At 33.4% G+C, this 14603-nt stretch overlaps 1 protein-coding gene across 2 annotated transcripts; it reads left to right on the top strand.

Annotated features, from left to right (window-relative positions):
• The first annotated feature begins 1366 nt into the window (after positions 1-1366).
• On the top strand, positions 1367-14287 carry LOC134796737 (odorant receptor 67c-like). Of its 2 annotated transcripts, XM_063768932.1 has the most exons (9): positions 1367-1842; positions 5261-5413; positions 6170-6355; positions 7195-7492; positions 7933-8029; positions 8902-9006; positions 10578-10666; positions 14011-14077; positions 14212-14287. In XM_063768932.1, exons 1-9 carry the CDS (start codon positions 1521-1523, stop codon positions 14266-14268), a joined length of 1374 nt encoding a protein of 457 aa, XP_063625002.1. In that variant the 5' UTR covers positions 1367-1520; the 3' UTR covers positions 14269-14287. The 2 variants fall into 2 exon arrangements, with proteins under 2 accessions (XP_063625002.1, XP_063625004.1); XM_063768934.1 differs by lacking the exon at positions 8902-9006.
• The last annotated feature ends 316 nt before the right edge of the window (positions 14288-14603 follow it).

The raw sequence follows: 14603 nt of genomic DNA on the forward strand, positions 1-14603 counted from the left end.
CCTGGAGGCCAATTCAAACTGTGACATCAAAATTATATCTAAATTATGTCAGTCGCCTGTGCGTCTCGCTCGCGTATGAGCAAAATGCTCGCGCGACTGACATTACTAGATATCATTTTGATGTAACAATGTAAGCTTAAACAGGCCCCCGGCTTAAGCTGCTTATCAACAATATAATTGACTAATTTTACGGTTTAGACTCACTTGTTTTTAGTCACTCGCGCGACATGTTTCGGAGAGCCTAGGTCTCTTGTCTCAAGCACTGACAGTGCGAGCAGCGTTCACGACGGCCGTGTATCGCGTACTCCGAAACATGCCCCGCGAGTGACTAAAAACAAGTGAGTCTAAACCGTAAAATTAGTCAATGTTAGTATGTCTCACAACAGTTTAAATTTGAACAATATGATTATTAATTTTACTGTTTTACTGGTTAATTGGGACGTACACTGATATCAGAATGTCAACTAAATAAAGTAATGTAATTCATTGTGCATTTAGGTCGTACTTGTCCGTACCTACAATACATTGTATTGACGGGGGCGAGGTGATAAAGATAACTATTTAATATGTCATCATTCAAATGTCATTCTGATGTCAGTGTACGATTGGCCTGCTAGTCAGTACGCGCGATATAGTCATTAGGTATCGTCAACGTCATCTTTTATTTAAAAATATTTACATCATAACTTAAAGGAGATATACTTGATATCATATAATTTATCTACTTCATAAAGGTAACTATGACAGTTGTAGCGAAATTATAGCATGCCGTGTCTTGTTATTGTGTTGCAAAAATTTCAATAATGCATGTAAAACGTGTTTCTGTTTCAGGGTTCCGAGGTTATTCTTTTAAAAAACACTGACGTCTTTATGAAATAAATAATAACTATAGAGTTAGACCAAGAAAAGTCTGCAGAGATTTTGATAACCCACGCAGTGCAAGTGTTATTTTAAACGTCAAACGTCTATGAAATTATGACGTATAAATAGCACTTGCACTGCGTGGGCTATCAAAATTGCTGCAGACTTTGCTTGGTCTAACTCTAAAACACTTTGATTTGTGTTGCGAAGTGAAGGCATTAGGTAGTTTTAAAAGTTTTTATTTATTTTAAAAATAACAAAATCATTGAAAAGCGGGTTTCCTTATTTGATATTATAATATAAAGTGACCCATTTTCATTGATATTGACTGTTAAGTTGGCAGAATCGTATACTACCTATAGCATGCTGCAAGCATATATTATTATGAATGCCTTTATCCACATGATAAAATAACTGTCACTTTTTAACTCCGACGGATAGAAAAGTAAATAAGTTTTATCACGCTGTCACGTAGACAAGAACGACCATCATATCCGTACTGAAAGGTATAATTTATAAACCATTAATATTTTATTTCGAAACTTTATTTGCCAATACGAAATGGCCATTGTTTATAAAATTATCTACTCTCTGATTCTATATGATGGCTATACATAAAGTAATGTATTTTTAATGTGTCCTCCATTTTAAAATATAAAATGCGGTGGCTTAAGTCCCACCCGGTCATAACATCAACATTTACTGGACACTTAACTTTTTATCACACAATGGAGCATTTAAAAGATTTCGCGTCAGAGTTTTCAAAACCTTTCGCAATTTGCTTTGATTTGTTGGCCAAGTCCAATATTTCGATTTACAATGAAACTCGAATTCGAGGGAAATTGCGAATTTTCGCGTTGGTTGTTTTCTACGTTACTTTTTATTTTTCATTGGTCGTAAGTTTCAAGAAAGTTCTTACTGGAGAATTGGGGTTTTACGAGTTAGCCAACCTGTTACCTATTTTTATAGTAGCCACGCAAGGTAAGTACAAGAACGTACCTACTCCAGTTGTAACTGAATTTAAAGTTGTTTTACAAGTAAAACTTTTTAATATCGTTCAGCTACGTGAAGTACGAATATTAAAGACATATTAGAAGCCACGTTCGATTTTCGGTATCTTCATTTAAGTTTTTATTCAGTTTACGTCCATAAAAAATGCGAGTAATGAAATATTCTAGTGAAAATGGGCATAGAAATCACAAAAAAATTGTCACAGGTACATAGCATTTTGTTTAACGGTTTCATCAAGTTATTCAAGCAAAAATATACAGAAATGTTCTAATGAGTCGGAAACAAAAAATAACCCGATAGGTAATTAGAATATATTCATGTAAGCCTAAACGTGTCGCTTAAAATTTTAAAGGTGCTTTCATTTCAAGACTAATCTTACCTACTCTATCTTTAAGACAATCCATAATCTAAATGGTGTTATTTTTAAACGTTTGTCAAATCTAATTAACCGTTGATAATCGTTCGTCCCTATCCGTCATTTGACATTTCTGTTTATTAGAAAGAGACAAAGTTTAAAAGAGGTTGCTAAGTTTTACGAAAAATATGAGGTAGTTAAAGCTGCCATAATCTCCATTTCAAATGTTCTAACCCAGATTTAAATTCTCACTAAACTGTTTATGACCACTGCAAGTGATTGGTATTCGGACCAATCCCTTACCGAATTAATCTGCTTCGCACTCAGGTGTCTGAGTAATATCCTTTGAGACATATCCGACGGAATACAAAGGAACTTGGAACTTGCCAGTATATTAAGACCCATATTTACCTTTGAAGCAGTAGATCTTGGAGATCAAGATACATTGGTGGGTAATAAAGGTAGCTGTCCAGAACAGAGAGGTCTCTAATTTGTAAGTGCTGTTGTCCATGTTAAGGATGAAATTAAGATGGAAAGCGCTGGTACTGAATATGACAATGGGGAGGAATAAACTTTAGATTTGGTTTTGAATGACAGTTCAGGGTGAAATAGCTTTAGCAGTGGTTAGTAAAAAAAATATCAAAGAATTAACCTTAAAAAAATAAATCGTCTTAACCCCTTACTGCATATAATAAAAAATATTTGTTGAAATTTGAACTTTAATAGCTGTCAATAGAGTTAAATATCATATCCGCCATATATGGCTTCGTATGCGGTAAGGGGTTAAAAATGTTGTCTTTCTTATATTCGCTAGCAACTGATATGTTTGAAACCGTTGCCAAGCCAAATAGTTACAATACTGGTCAATAATACCCCCAAGCAACGAATCGGACCCTTTTATAAGATTTTTTTTTAAGTTAAGTTTTTGTTATGAGTGTCCCAGCATCTTACAAGACTCATTCCTGTCTGGTCAAACAGTCATTTCACTAAATTGTATTGCGCTTCGGTGCGTTTCAAGTTTCAAGATCTGGATCGGAATCCATCAAGATTGATTATTTATTTCACAAGTAATATATGTATAAACAAAAAAATAATGCCTTAAGGTAAAAATTTAAACTACATCAAAATTTGAGGATTTCCCTCAATTCCTCATGGAACCCCTCATTAGAACTGGACCATAATAAAAATGTTCCTTAAAAACCTAACAAACCTAAAGAAGAAATACGCGTCGCGGAGTAGTTCCATAAATTGTTTATTTTTTTAAACAACATATATTATCGCGCTTGTTGTAGGTACTTGAACATCTTCTGTTACATAATACAATGTTTATTATTTAATTACGCGTATGGGAGGTACTTTCAAAACGTAACTCTATTCTGGAATGTTTAAATTTAAACTCGCAACACCTAACCAAGGTCCGACTGTACTTGGAACTCATGAATCAATCTTCGGTGAAGCTTAAGTTGTTTGTTTACTTAGAAAGTGGCGACAAACAAGCCTACCCAATAACAACACAATAACAGTAAAACAATATTACATCAACGCCGACGAGGGCCTAAAATTGTTATAATCCGTGGTCGGGTGGGCGTTTATTACACCGTTAGGTATATAAACAAAAACCGGACAAGTGCAAGTCACACTCGCCCACCGAGGGTTCCATACCATTAGGTACGAAAAAAATGCCAAATCACGTCTGTTGTATGGGAGCCCCAATTAAATATTTATTTTATTTTGTTTTTAATATTTGTTGTTATAGCGGCAACAGAAATACTCATCATCTGTGAAAATTTCAACTGTCAAGCTAACACGGTTCATGAGATACAACCTGGTAACAGACAGATAGACGGACAGTGGAGTCTTAGTAATATGTATCCTTTGGGTACGGAACCCTAAAAAGTAGTACCTTAAATTAAGATGAAAATTAAAAGTACCTTTGTATCATTTGGGCCCTAAGTTTCATATAGGTACATTTTTTTAGATTACATTCTATAAAATTTGCTTGTTCAATCATAAGATTTGCCAAGCGGTATCTACAAAATAAAATGAAAATCATAAATTAGTTAGATTTGTACATGTACAGGGGAATAAATAGAAAAACTCTAGGATAGTGTAATAGGTTCCACTTTAGATTGCTTAATTCATACCTACATATATATTGGAAATATTCTAAGCTGCAGGATAAGTCCCTTGTGTACATTTAGTATCGCAACCGCAATTTTGGCACCTGTCTGTGGTTTGGCTTTTGAAGAGGGTGCCATGATATAACTATGTGGTAAATTTAAGAAAACTAGAGGTACGTTTCTAAATACAAACGGGACACGGCTAATTAATCTTTGAATTCAGCCTAGTTATACCAAAGCCAAATTGGGATTTTATTGTATAACATTCACATTATACTTAATCTTAATTGTAATTTAAGTATATATTTATTTTCTGTTTCAGGTAGGTACATTAAAAAAAAACTAACATATATAAAACAAAACTAAAAACGAATACTAATAAAATTACAATGTATCTAAGAAAGACCGAGGACGCTGGCAGCATTTAATCTTAATTAATTTAATCGAACATGTCTGAATCCTCGGCATAAAATATTTAAGAGATTATATTTTCATTGTTACAGAAAACTTTATTTGAACTAAAAGAGATACAATATTTTATTATCTGCTTTTTTTGTTCGGTTTTATTAAAAGTAGGTATAATTACTTTAAAGTGTACCTATGTAGTCTGAAATTAATTTAATACCTTTCTACGAAAACGGAAAGAACAAACAATTATTTTCATGTTTATTGAAATCAGTAGATTTCCAGAACAGTAAATGATAAATAATTTTTATCCAATTTGCTCAGAATTGTGAGCCTTTTAGCAGCAAAAATAGTACGAGAAAATATTTATTACTTATTGGCTTTAAAATTAAAAGGTATAATTGACACATTTTTTACGATCATTAATGTATTTTATAAAAATACGTTTCTTCTAAAGAAACTGTATGCCAAGAGCGAAAAACAAAATAAGAACATATTATTCTTTCAGGTGCAATGAAGGGAACTGTAATTGTTTCGAATTTGTCGAAGGCTAAAATAGTAATCGACGAGCTTGGGTCCATGTGGAGGACCACTGGCCTGACGAAAACCCAACTGATGAAGAAAGGGATCATGCTAAAGAGGCTGAACCTTTGTAATGCAGGTAAAACAATCAAACATATTTAGGTATGTATATATTTAGGTGTGTTGATATTAGTTTCATTTTGGCCGGGGCCGGGCCGGAGCTTCCAGCGCTTCGTTTTTTATTGAAAGCACCACGTGATTACCGATCAGCCAACATAGAAAATGACATGTCGGACGCCTTGCCTCTGCCCGGTCTAGCGTGAGTCATCCTTTAAGGGGCCCACTGACTAACAGTCCGCCGGACGGTATCGGCCTGTCAGTTGTTCGGAACTGTCAAAATTTTGTTCTAACTGACAGGCCGATACCGTCCGGCGGACTGTTAATCAGTGGGCTCCTTTATGGTTCGTGACGTAACTGTAAATTACTTAGGTAGGTACAGGAAAGTAATTTAGGTGTTTAAAATGTTGCATGCAATGTTCACAATTTCACATACGCCTCCCATTTACATGTGAAAAATTAAATTTTACATTGCCTTTTCTGCCGACTATAATTATACTTTGCTATGAAAACTGCTTTTGTAATTTGTAATTTATTTGCTTACATGGAAATATTAATCCAGCACAATTATGCCGACTTACTATAGATAACTACTTAATTATTACTAACACGCATTTACTCTACATTTACATTTCATGGATTAATAATAATGTCAATATTTATAAGTTGTTAATTACCCTTTTTGTACGTTGTAAATAAGTCATTGTTATTTTGATCAAAACGTATTAAAAATTTAATATCTCCGATGAATGCGATAAAACTTGATTTAAAATTTCAGTGTTCTACTGGATGAACATCACAGGCACATGGCAGTACATTCTGGTGCCATTATTCGAGACTCTATTCCGCAACTTTGTGTTGGGACAGGACAGACTGTTGTTCCCTTTCATATGCAGCCTACCGTATGACGCAAAGAGGAATTGGATGGTCTATTTAGGGACGTACTTTTGGGAATCGTACAGTAGTAAGTATTTTAGAACTATCTTTAGTACACTTTAAACTCTCGCGTTTTGTACACATATTTAATTACACAAACGGGTCTACCGCGATATAATTTCATTGTTTTTACCTTTAATTCCGACGTTATATCGCGGTAGACCCGTTTGTGTAATTAAATATCTTTAGTACAATTTTGACTTTTTACTTTACTTCTATCTAAAGGGGCCCACAGATTACCAGTTCGCCGGACGATATCAGCCTGTCAGTTAATCGGAAAAGGTGACAGTTCCGAACAACTGACAGGCTGATATCGTCCAGCGAACTGGTAATCTGTTGGCCCCTTTTAATCTAATAAGGTTAATGATTCGATTCTTTGTCTCCCATGGAGATCAAGTGTTGCACACTTAATAATTACAACGCAATGCAATTTTCAAGGTAATGGGGAAAACCTTAATATCTTTTAGAATTCAAGTGAGATGAAATACTGCTACATATATAAAGTTGGTTGCTCCCGAGTATATGTAGTAGGACTTTTAAGGTATCCGGATTGTAGGAAAAGCTATAAAGTAATATGATAATTATATGGAAATCTAAAAACAAAACAACTATAATAATGATGGGTGGTAGGTGATGAAGGAAAATAATATCAAATTAAAGTTAAATAAACTGGTTGTTGCCCAATATCAAATTTGTAGTTTTAATTTCAATGTTGAATTTGTTTTATTTGGACGCACGCTGTCTCAGAAACATACCAGGTATTCACGTAGGAAACTTAATTAAAAATAAGTGTTGTTTGGCTCAAATATAAAACGAAAAAAATTTCATTTAACTTTTTTCATAATTTATGTATTTTCTTCTTCACAGTGCTTCATTTAATTTACATGTATCTCGGCGTAGAGTTTTTAATGATCACATTATGCTCACACCTCGCCACTGAGTTTGAGTTGCTTCGCGAAGAAATGCTCCACGCAAAACCAATCTTAGAACACACTGAAAATTCAAGCTACAAAGACCATATTGGCACAACGCTATCTTGTTCTAACAATGAAGATGTTGATGCTATTGATTATTTTGAAGAGGACAGCATTACAAACGAAATTCGGGCGGATGAAGATGGACCGAGGATACAAGAAGTTATAAAAAGACATCAGAAGTTAATAATGTATGATTATTTATTTTTCTCTTTGAACCAACAGCAAAAAAAAAAGACTTAAATAAAATTTTCTCCTGCGTTGAAATAACATCTCATCGCACATAAGATAAATGATAATGTATAGGTAAACGTCTAAGTCTTTGCCATAAGTTTTATGAATTTTCAGTTAACAGAGGTATGGTCGATGGTACATTTTATATAATTCTTTTTTAAAAACCTAATAACTAATAAGATAAGAACCATCTCGTGGCTTAAATCGTGTTTGTTTTCTTCCTTTTAATTTAAGTGTACCTATTTACCTACTTGTTGCTTGAATATTTGCCACGAAAAAAACAATTTCTGTTCTATTCCTGTAATTATTTTTTTGTAGAAATTAATAATATTGATTTTTTAAGCCTTCATTGGTTTTTAAACTTGGCAAATAGATCAATATTGTTTTTTTTTTTCAGGTTGTCCGAACTTCTAGACGACATTTTTAATCGCATGATCTTCTTCAATCTGCTCTTCGCTACCATCACTATTTGTTTCTTCGGTTTTGTTGCTAAGGTAAAAAAAAATATACCTACAGCTTGTGGATATAAACAGTTAAAAATCACACCGCAACGTAAAAGACGTGATGGTGAAAACGCAAAGCGTTGTTATTAGCTGTCCTTTAATTAGTGTTTCTATAGTTCGTTTCTTTTTAGCATTAGAAAGAAGGTAAGCGATCTTGACATGTCTTTTAAACGCTTTTTAAAAACCAGTAACTATTCCTTATGAAAGCAGAAGAATATAAATTATCGTATTATATTCATAATTGTTACATATTTGCCGTGACTTATTTTTAAAACGTGTTTTTCAATAAAAAGACACATCAAGATCGTTTACCTTATTTCTAATGCTAAAAAAACGAACTATAACGGTAAATAACTTAAATTCTTATTCACAGACTTTAAATACATAATTTAAGTGTTCATTTTGTGGATCTAGTAATATGCCTCGCATATACCTATTTATGTGTAAATATTTATCTATAGCAGCATGCGTAGGTTATTTTGGCCTATACAAACACTATCAGGTAGACACGTAACTAACAAATACGCCCAAGGGACATTATGTAGTAGATTCCCGTCTTGTTATTACTAAACATTGTGTACATGGGCTTAAACGGTCTATAAATGCTACATAGTTACAATTAAGAAACATTCTTTTAGTGGGATTAAAGAAGGCAGTTATTTTTATAATCCAAAAGAATGTTCTTTCTTCTGAAGCCTTCTTGAGCTTACCGTGAGGTTTAGTCAATTTGTGTAAAAAAAATCCTATTCTATTTATTTATTTTATGAGCTCTTTGTACCCAACGAATTAAAAGAGTACAGAATAACTAGGTGTTATGAACTTAAATTTTCGTAACTTATGATAATTATGTAATTATTTTACAGATTGCGCGGGATCCTCCAGAAATGGCAAATAACTTTGTTGGTGTTGTGGCCTCCATGATACCTATATTCAACCTATGCTATTATGCAGAGTTACTGTCTGGAGCAGTACGTTCCATAAATGTGAAATTAATTGATGTTTTGGTGTTATATTGAAAGGGTAGTATATCTACTGACAAAAGTTTTTGCATTGCATTGCATGCAAAAGACCTTTTTGCATTCAAAATCCATTTCGGAAGAAAACGTTTTCCACTAACTAAATCTTAACATATTTATCACTTCAATTTTGATGTCGATTGCTTCAGCAAAATATATTTTAGGTTTATAGGTTTCGCTTTTTCTGAAAAAATAAAAAAAAAACGTTTGTGTTGCAAATTTTGAAAAATGTAAAATCTATAATCTAGTTTTTCATTGTGCAATAACATACTAAAAAAATATGGAGAACGAAATTATTTAGAAGTGGAAAAACGTTTTCTCTTTTTGTATGGACGATCATGTGCTGTACCTACATCCCTCCGTTAAAACGATCCGCACTAATTTACCATTCCGTAGCCAAAATTGTAGAAACGGAATCTTACGGCTCGATTCGGAAAATGAATTAGATTTCTACTAGACTTCAACAAGTTACGATACGGATAATTTAAAGATATTTGTAAGATAGATATGTCAAATTTGACGTTTCCGCGATTCTGGAGGTCCTCTTGAACGATTTCGACAACTTATGACTTAGATATCCAAGCCACATCTAGTCGATATCTAATGTAGATCTAGTTGATCTCTAAATCGTCTCAAGATCTTGTGATTATCTCGAAATCCGAATAGGCCTGTTATACTTTCGTCATGTCCGTCCGTCTTTCTTTTTGTCACATCCAAATCGTTGCAAGTGCATTAAAATTAAAGTGCTTTATGCACTTTAATTTTAATGCACTGTCTGTATGATGAATTATTATGTCTGTATGATGAATTATGTCTGGATGAAAGTATTTTATTCGTCATCATAAAATCTAGCAAAGTAAGCATACCTACGTAGATACTCGTACTCGATCATTTTGTAAGATAAACGACGGTCCGCAAGATAAACGAAAGTCCAACTACCCGCGCTGCGGTCATTTAATAATTTTTTCACCATCTTTTTGCAGTAGGATATTACTCAACGTGTATATGTTTAGAATCTGCATGAATTATGCTTTATTATAGTATTTTTTATATGATATTTTTGGCCACTATACAAAAAATATTAGCTCTCAAAGCAAAAACCTCCATCCTAAATTTTCATCTTTTTACGTTTTTCTTGTAAAATTACTATGAAGCTGGAAAAAACAAATATCAGCAATGAATTCTACGTCTCCGGTTTATACGAAAATGATACCAAACTTGCCCTAGTAGCCACCAGGACCAGAACAGATTTTTTTGAATGATGACGGGTGGCGGCCATCTTTGTACCCCCCCTCCCCTTATTGCCTCCCAGGCTTGAAATGCTTAGAATTACTCAAAGATCATATGTGATGAAGCTAACTGACTCCGCTATTATATTGATGAAATATATTTTTTTACTTAAAAGAAAATAAAAATTACAATTTATTTCTTGTCTTCATTATAAGACATAGAGTTTCAAATATTTTATGAGTGATACAGAGAAAAACAACCTCGACAAATCCTTTAATTGCTTTTTGTTACAGAGTGCCGGAGTCGCTGACTCTGCTTATCATAACTTATGGTACGAAGGGGATAAGCGATATCAGAAGATCATTATCTTTATAATTGTGAGGTAAAACTAGATCCTCACATGGTTAAATACAATTTTTTTTTATTTATGTAATATCCTTTTCAATATCAGGTCAGGTAACTTATGGTACGAAATCATTATTATCATTGTGAGGTAAACATAGATCCTACACTAGGTTACATAACTATATTAATTATAATATTATATTATGTATAAACAAGGTAAGGTCAGGCCTCTAACTTTATAGAGGTCAGTACAACAGCAGGCCCCACGGGATCTCTTTCGTCATTACCTGATTGGTGGAATTCTAATTCTCTCAATTAAAATTTTCATCAATTTTGCTTTAGCTTGCTTTTTCGGTTGCGATGCAATTTTTTCCAATAGCTAGGGATAGTCCATATACATGCATTTTTGCTTCGGTATTTAGGTATATACATATTTTTAATTTCATAGATATAAAAGGATAGGAAAGGTAACACTAAAGCATCATGTGATGTGATGATGAACTACTCGAATATCAACTTTTTCGTTTCTTGTTTCGTTTCGCTTGTTCCATCCATCCATCAATGTTTTGCCACATGTGATATATTAAAGTGTGAACAAAAAAAAATATATGTAGACCTACTTTCGACTACTCATAGAACAGGATACAACCATGTGAGCTACAGCTAAGCAATTTACGGCGCTTGATGATGATGAGGTCCCTTTTTATTATACATAGTGAGTCCTTAGAGCCCTTAGATCATTTTAGGAAGGAGATCCACCTTGATTTTTGATACGGTCGGGATGAAAGGTGGGGTGATGCGTCCCATACAATCATAAATGTATGCAAGCACCTGTTTAGGTTTATGCAATAAGTTAGGTGACATTTTCGAGTAAATCAAAAGACAGAAATATAGTAACAGCACCAGTCATGGGACATTTAAGAGGAAATTTGGAGTATTTATGATATTTCCTTTATACATGTAAATGGTCTACGGCTTAGCGTGTTACAAGATGAAAGTCCTATCCGTCTTTCATGTTTTAGGCGTGTTGTATCAAAGATATTGCATTGAGTTTCCACATACTTAACAATTTAAAACTATGGTTTTTTGCTCCAGTCATGGACACCAAAGCTCCAGTAATGGGCCCCCGGTAATGGACGTGGATCCAGTAATGGGCCCCCTATAATGGACATTGCTCTATCAGTATAAAATATTGAAATGGGGAATAAGTTATGGCAAAAAAATCAATTTTTAGTATAAGCTTTTATCGCTGAATGTATTTTCCTTTCCACAGACAATTATTATTGTATTAGATCCATCGAGACAATTCTAATATACCTAAACACAATTAGTTAGGGTTTATTGCGATAAAGTTCCCATGGCCACCTCCTGTCTCCATCATCAGATCAGGTCCCTGTTATCATAATATTTCATTATCATCCGATTTGCATACTTAATTACGTACTTACATAAAATTTCAACTGAATCGGAAATCGAAAAGTGGCTCAAATTCAGCTACCAATATTGGACCCACACTAACTATTAACAGGCCAAGTTAAATAAAAGTTTGGAAAAACGATATTAATTTATCCGAAGTCCGAGAATACCTCCTGGTTGACATATTTCGTAACTACATTTCACTTCTGTATTGTTTAAACATGAAATTATGGCATGGCAAGCATTATTATGTCAATTGTCCCATCATAGGAGGTATGCAGTTTTACAGCTCCTATAATGGGATTGGGCCAAATACCACTATTTTTTTCACATCTGTGGAATCACAACATAGTGTGCTGTATACCTTATCTCATGGTAAATGCAATTGACAAAACACATTCTAGTTTGCATCAAGTATTAGTTAATTAAAATTTAATAAATTAACTCACCTCTCTTAGCGAAGTTGTTAAGAATTCTTAGTGATATTTTTTTTCAGGGGCACGACAACTTTTGGGTTGACGCACATTTCTTAAAAAACAACCGAATTTAATAAAAATTCAAACTGAAACAGCTCTAGGACTCTTATTTATGATAAAAATATATCCAGTGTTTATAAACTACTTTTAGATACTTATTTTAGAGGAATTGTGGTTTTTTGTCCCATTACTGGTTCCACGTCCATTATAGGGTATACTACTATAATTTAGGTAATTAAATATTCAATATACAAATTAATAATTTAAACATTGACTAATATTTAAAATATTTTCCACCGTATAGCTACGTCCCTTAAATCGGATTAAGTACGACGTGCACCGAGCATAAGCAATGTTAAAGAGTGTTTACAAATATAATAGGCAGTAAAATCTTTAAAATACGAAATAATGTAAATATTAATCCATTTCTCTTTTTTTTCTTTTAATTTATTCGATAATTACTTAATGACACCAAACTGTCTTAATGCAGAAACCTAAACAGATGCTTTCATAAATTTCTGATTGTATGGGACAAATCATCCCCACCCTTTCAACCACACCGCACCAAAAATCAAGGTGGCTCCCGTTCCTAAAATGATCTAAGGGTTTTAAGGACTCACTATGCTAAAGGGTATCTCATCATCATCAAACGCCGTAATTTTCATAGCTGTAACTCATATCTTTGTATGCTGGTGGTCGAAAATAGGTCTACATTTCATTTTTTTTTGTCTATATTTTTAGACATAAATATGCAATGTGTATACTTTTTATAACGAGGAGTAGTAGGGCTTTTTCATTAAATTAAATTTTATTTTTGTGTATATATAAAAATGAGAAAAATTTTGGCATTTATTCGGAAAAAAATAATATAGAAATTATTTATATGAAACCGTATAAATTAAATGAATTTAGCATCCTTAATTTACCCGAAAATTATACCAATCTTGCGCACATAGCCAAACAATTTTTTTTACTAATTTCTGGGGGCACCCTCCCTTAGGTCAAAATTTTGCATCAAAAATCCGGTTGGTTCCCCTTCCTAAATCAATCTGTGAGTCAAAAGGAGCAACTCTGCAAAAGGAAATTCCATCATCATCATTTGCCGTATATCACACTTTTTTGACGTGAGCGCCACGGACTAATACTGACCCATTTGGATTGATCGCCACCTCTTAAAAACTGCTAAGATATCAATTCAATAAAAAAGAGATTGTTGGCTGACCCTTCATCCCCAAAGGGACTGATAAAGATTAGTCGGTTTCCTCATACACTTTTTCTTTAATAATATTTCGTACCAGTCCTTGGCATGAGCTTTAAAGAGCTAGAACAACCTGTCTCCGGGTCGAAGCATCACGTGATGATTTTTTTATAAAACTGAAGTGTCGGACGCCTCGGTCCGGAGCCATTGAGAGGAGGTCTGCGCCCACCGGTGGGACGTATAAAGACGGTTGTTGATGTTTTTTCGTAATTCATAATTTTTATTTTTTAGGTCTCAACAGCCATGCTGTTTGACATCTATGAGATATGCGCAAGTTACTTTGAATACATTTACTACGGTACGTATACTTAGTACAATAATAAATGTGTGCCGCGAAAAGGATTTAATATCAGAATTAAAAAAAAAACTGAAAAATTACAATGTTTTTTACCGTGTTAAATTTAATTTAGTTAAAATTTCATTTATTTTTAGGTGCTGAGTACTACGTGGTCATATTTCTCGCTAGCAATCAGTGTATATGAAACGTAAAAAGATATAATAAGTAATATAATAAACCTGAGTAATTTTATAAAGTCTTATATAATAAAGCTAGTAAAAGAGATTATTGCTTTCAACACCTTTGTAGTTAATATTATATTATTGTATTAGATAACACTATCCTTTCAGTTTAGTCTCTAGAAATGTTCCACACTGTATGAGTAATTATTGACTTAAAATAAAGAAGTCGTAAGTGTATTTAGAGTATTATGTTCCTAAGCCTTTTAATTTAAACAACGGATATGCTTGTACACTTCAAACTTTTCTAATTTGGACATTCGCGACACATTTTTCGTCCGTTTTATTTCGTTCCGGTTTAATTAAAG

The sequence above is a fragment of the Cydia splendana genome, chromosome 14 (assembly GCF_910591565.1).
Source record: "Cydia splendana chromosome 14, ilCydSple1.2, whole genome shotgun sequence".
Lineage (NCBI taxonomy): Eukaryota > Metazoa > Arthropoda > Insecta > Lepidoptera > Tortricidae > Cydia > Cydia splendana.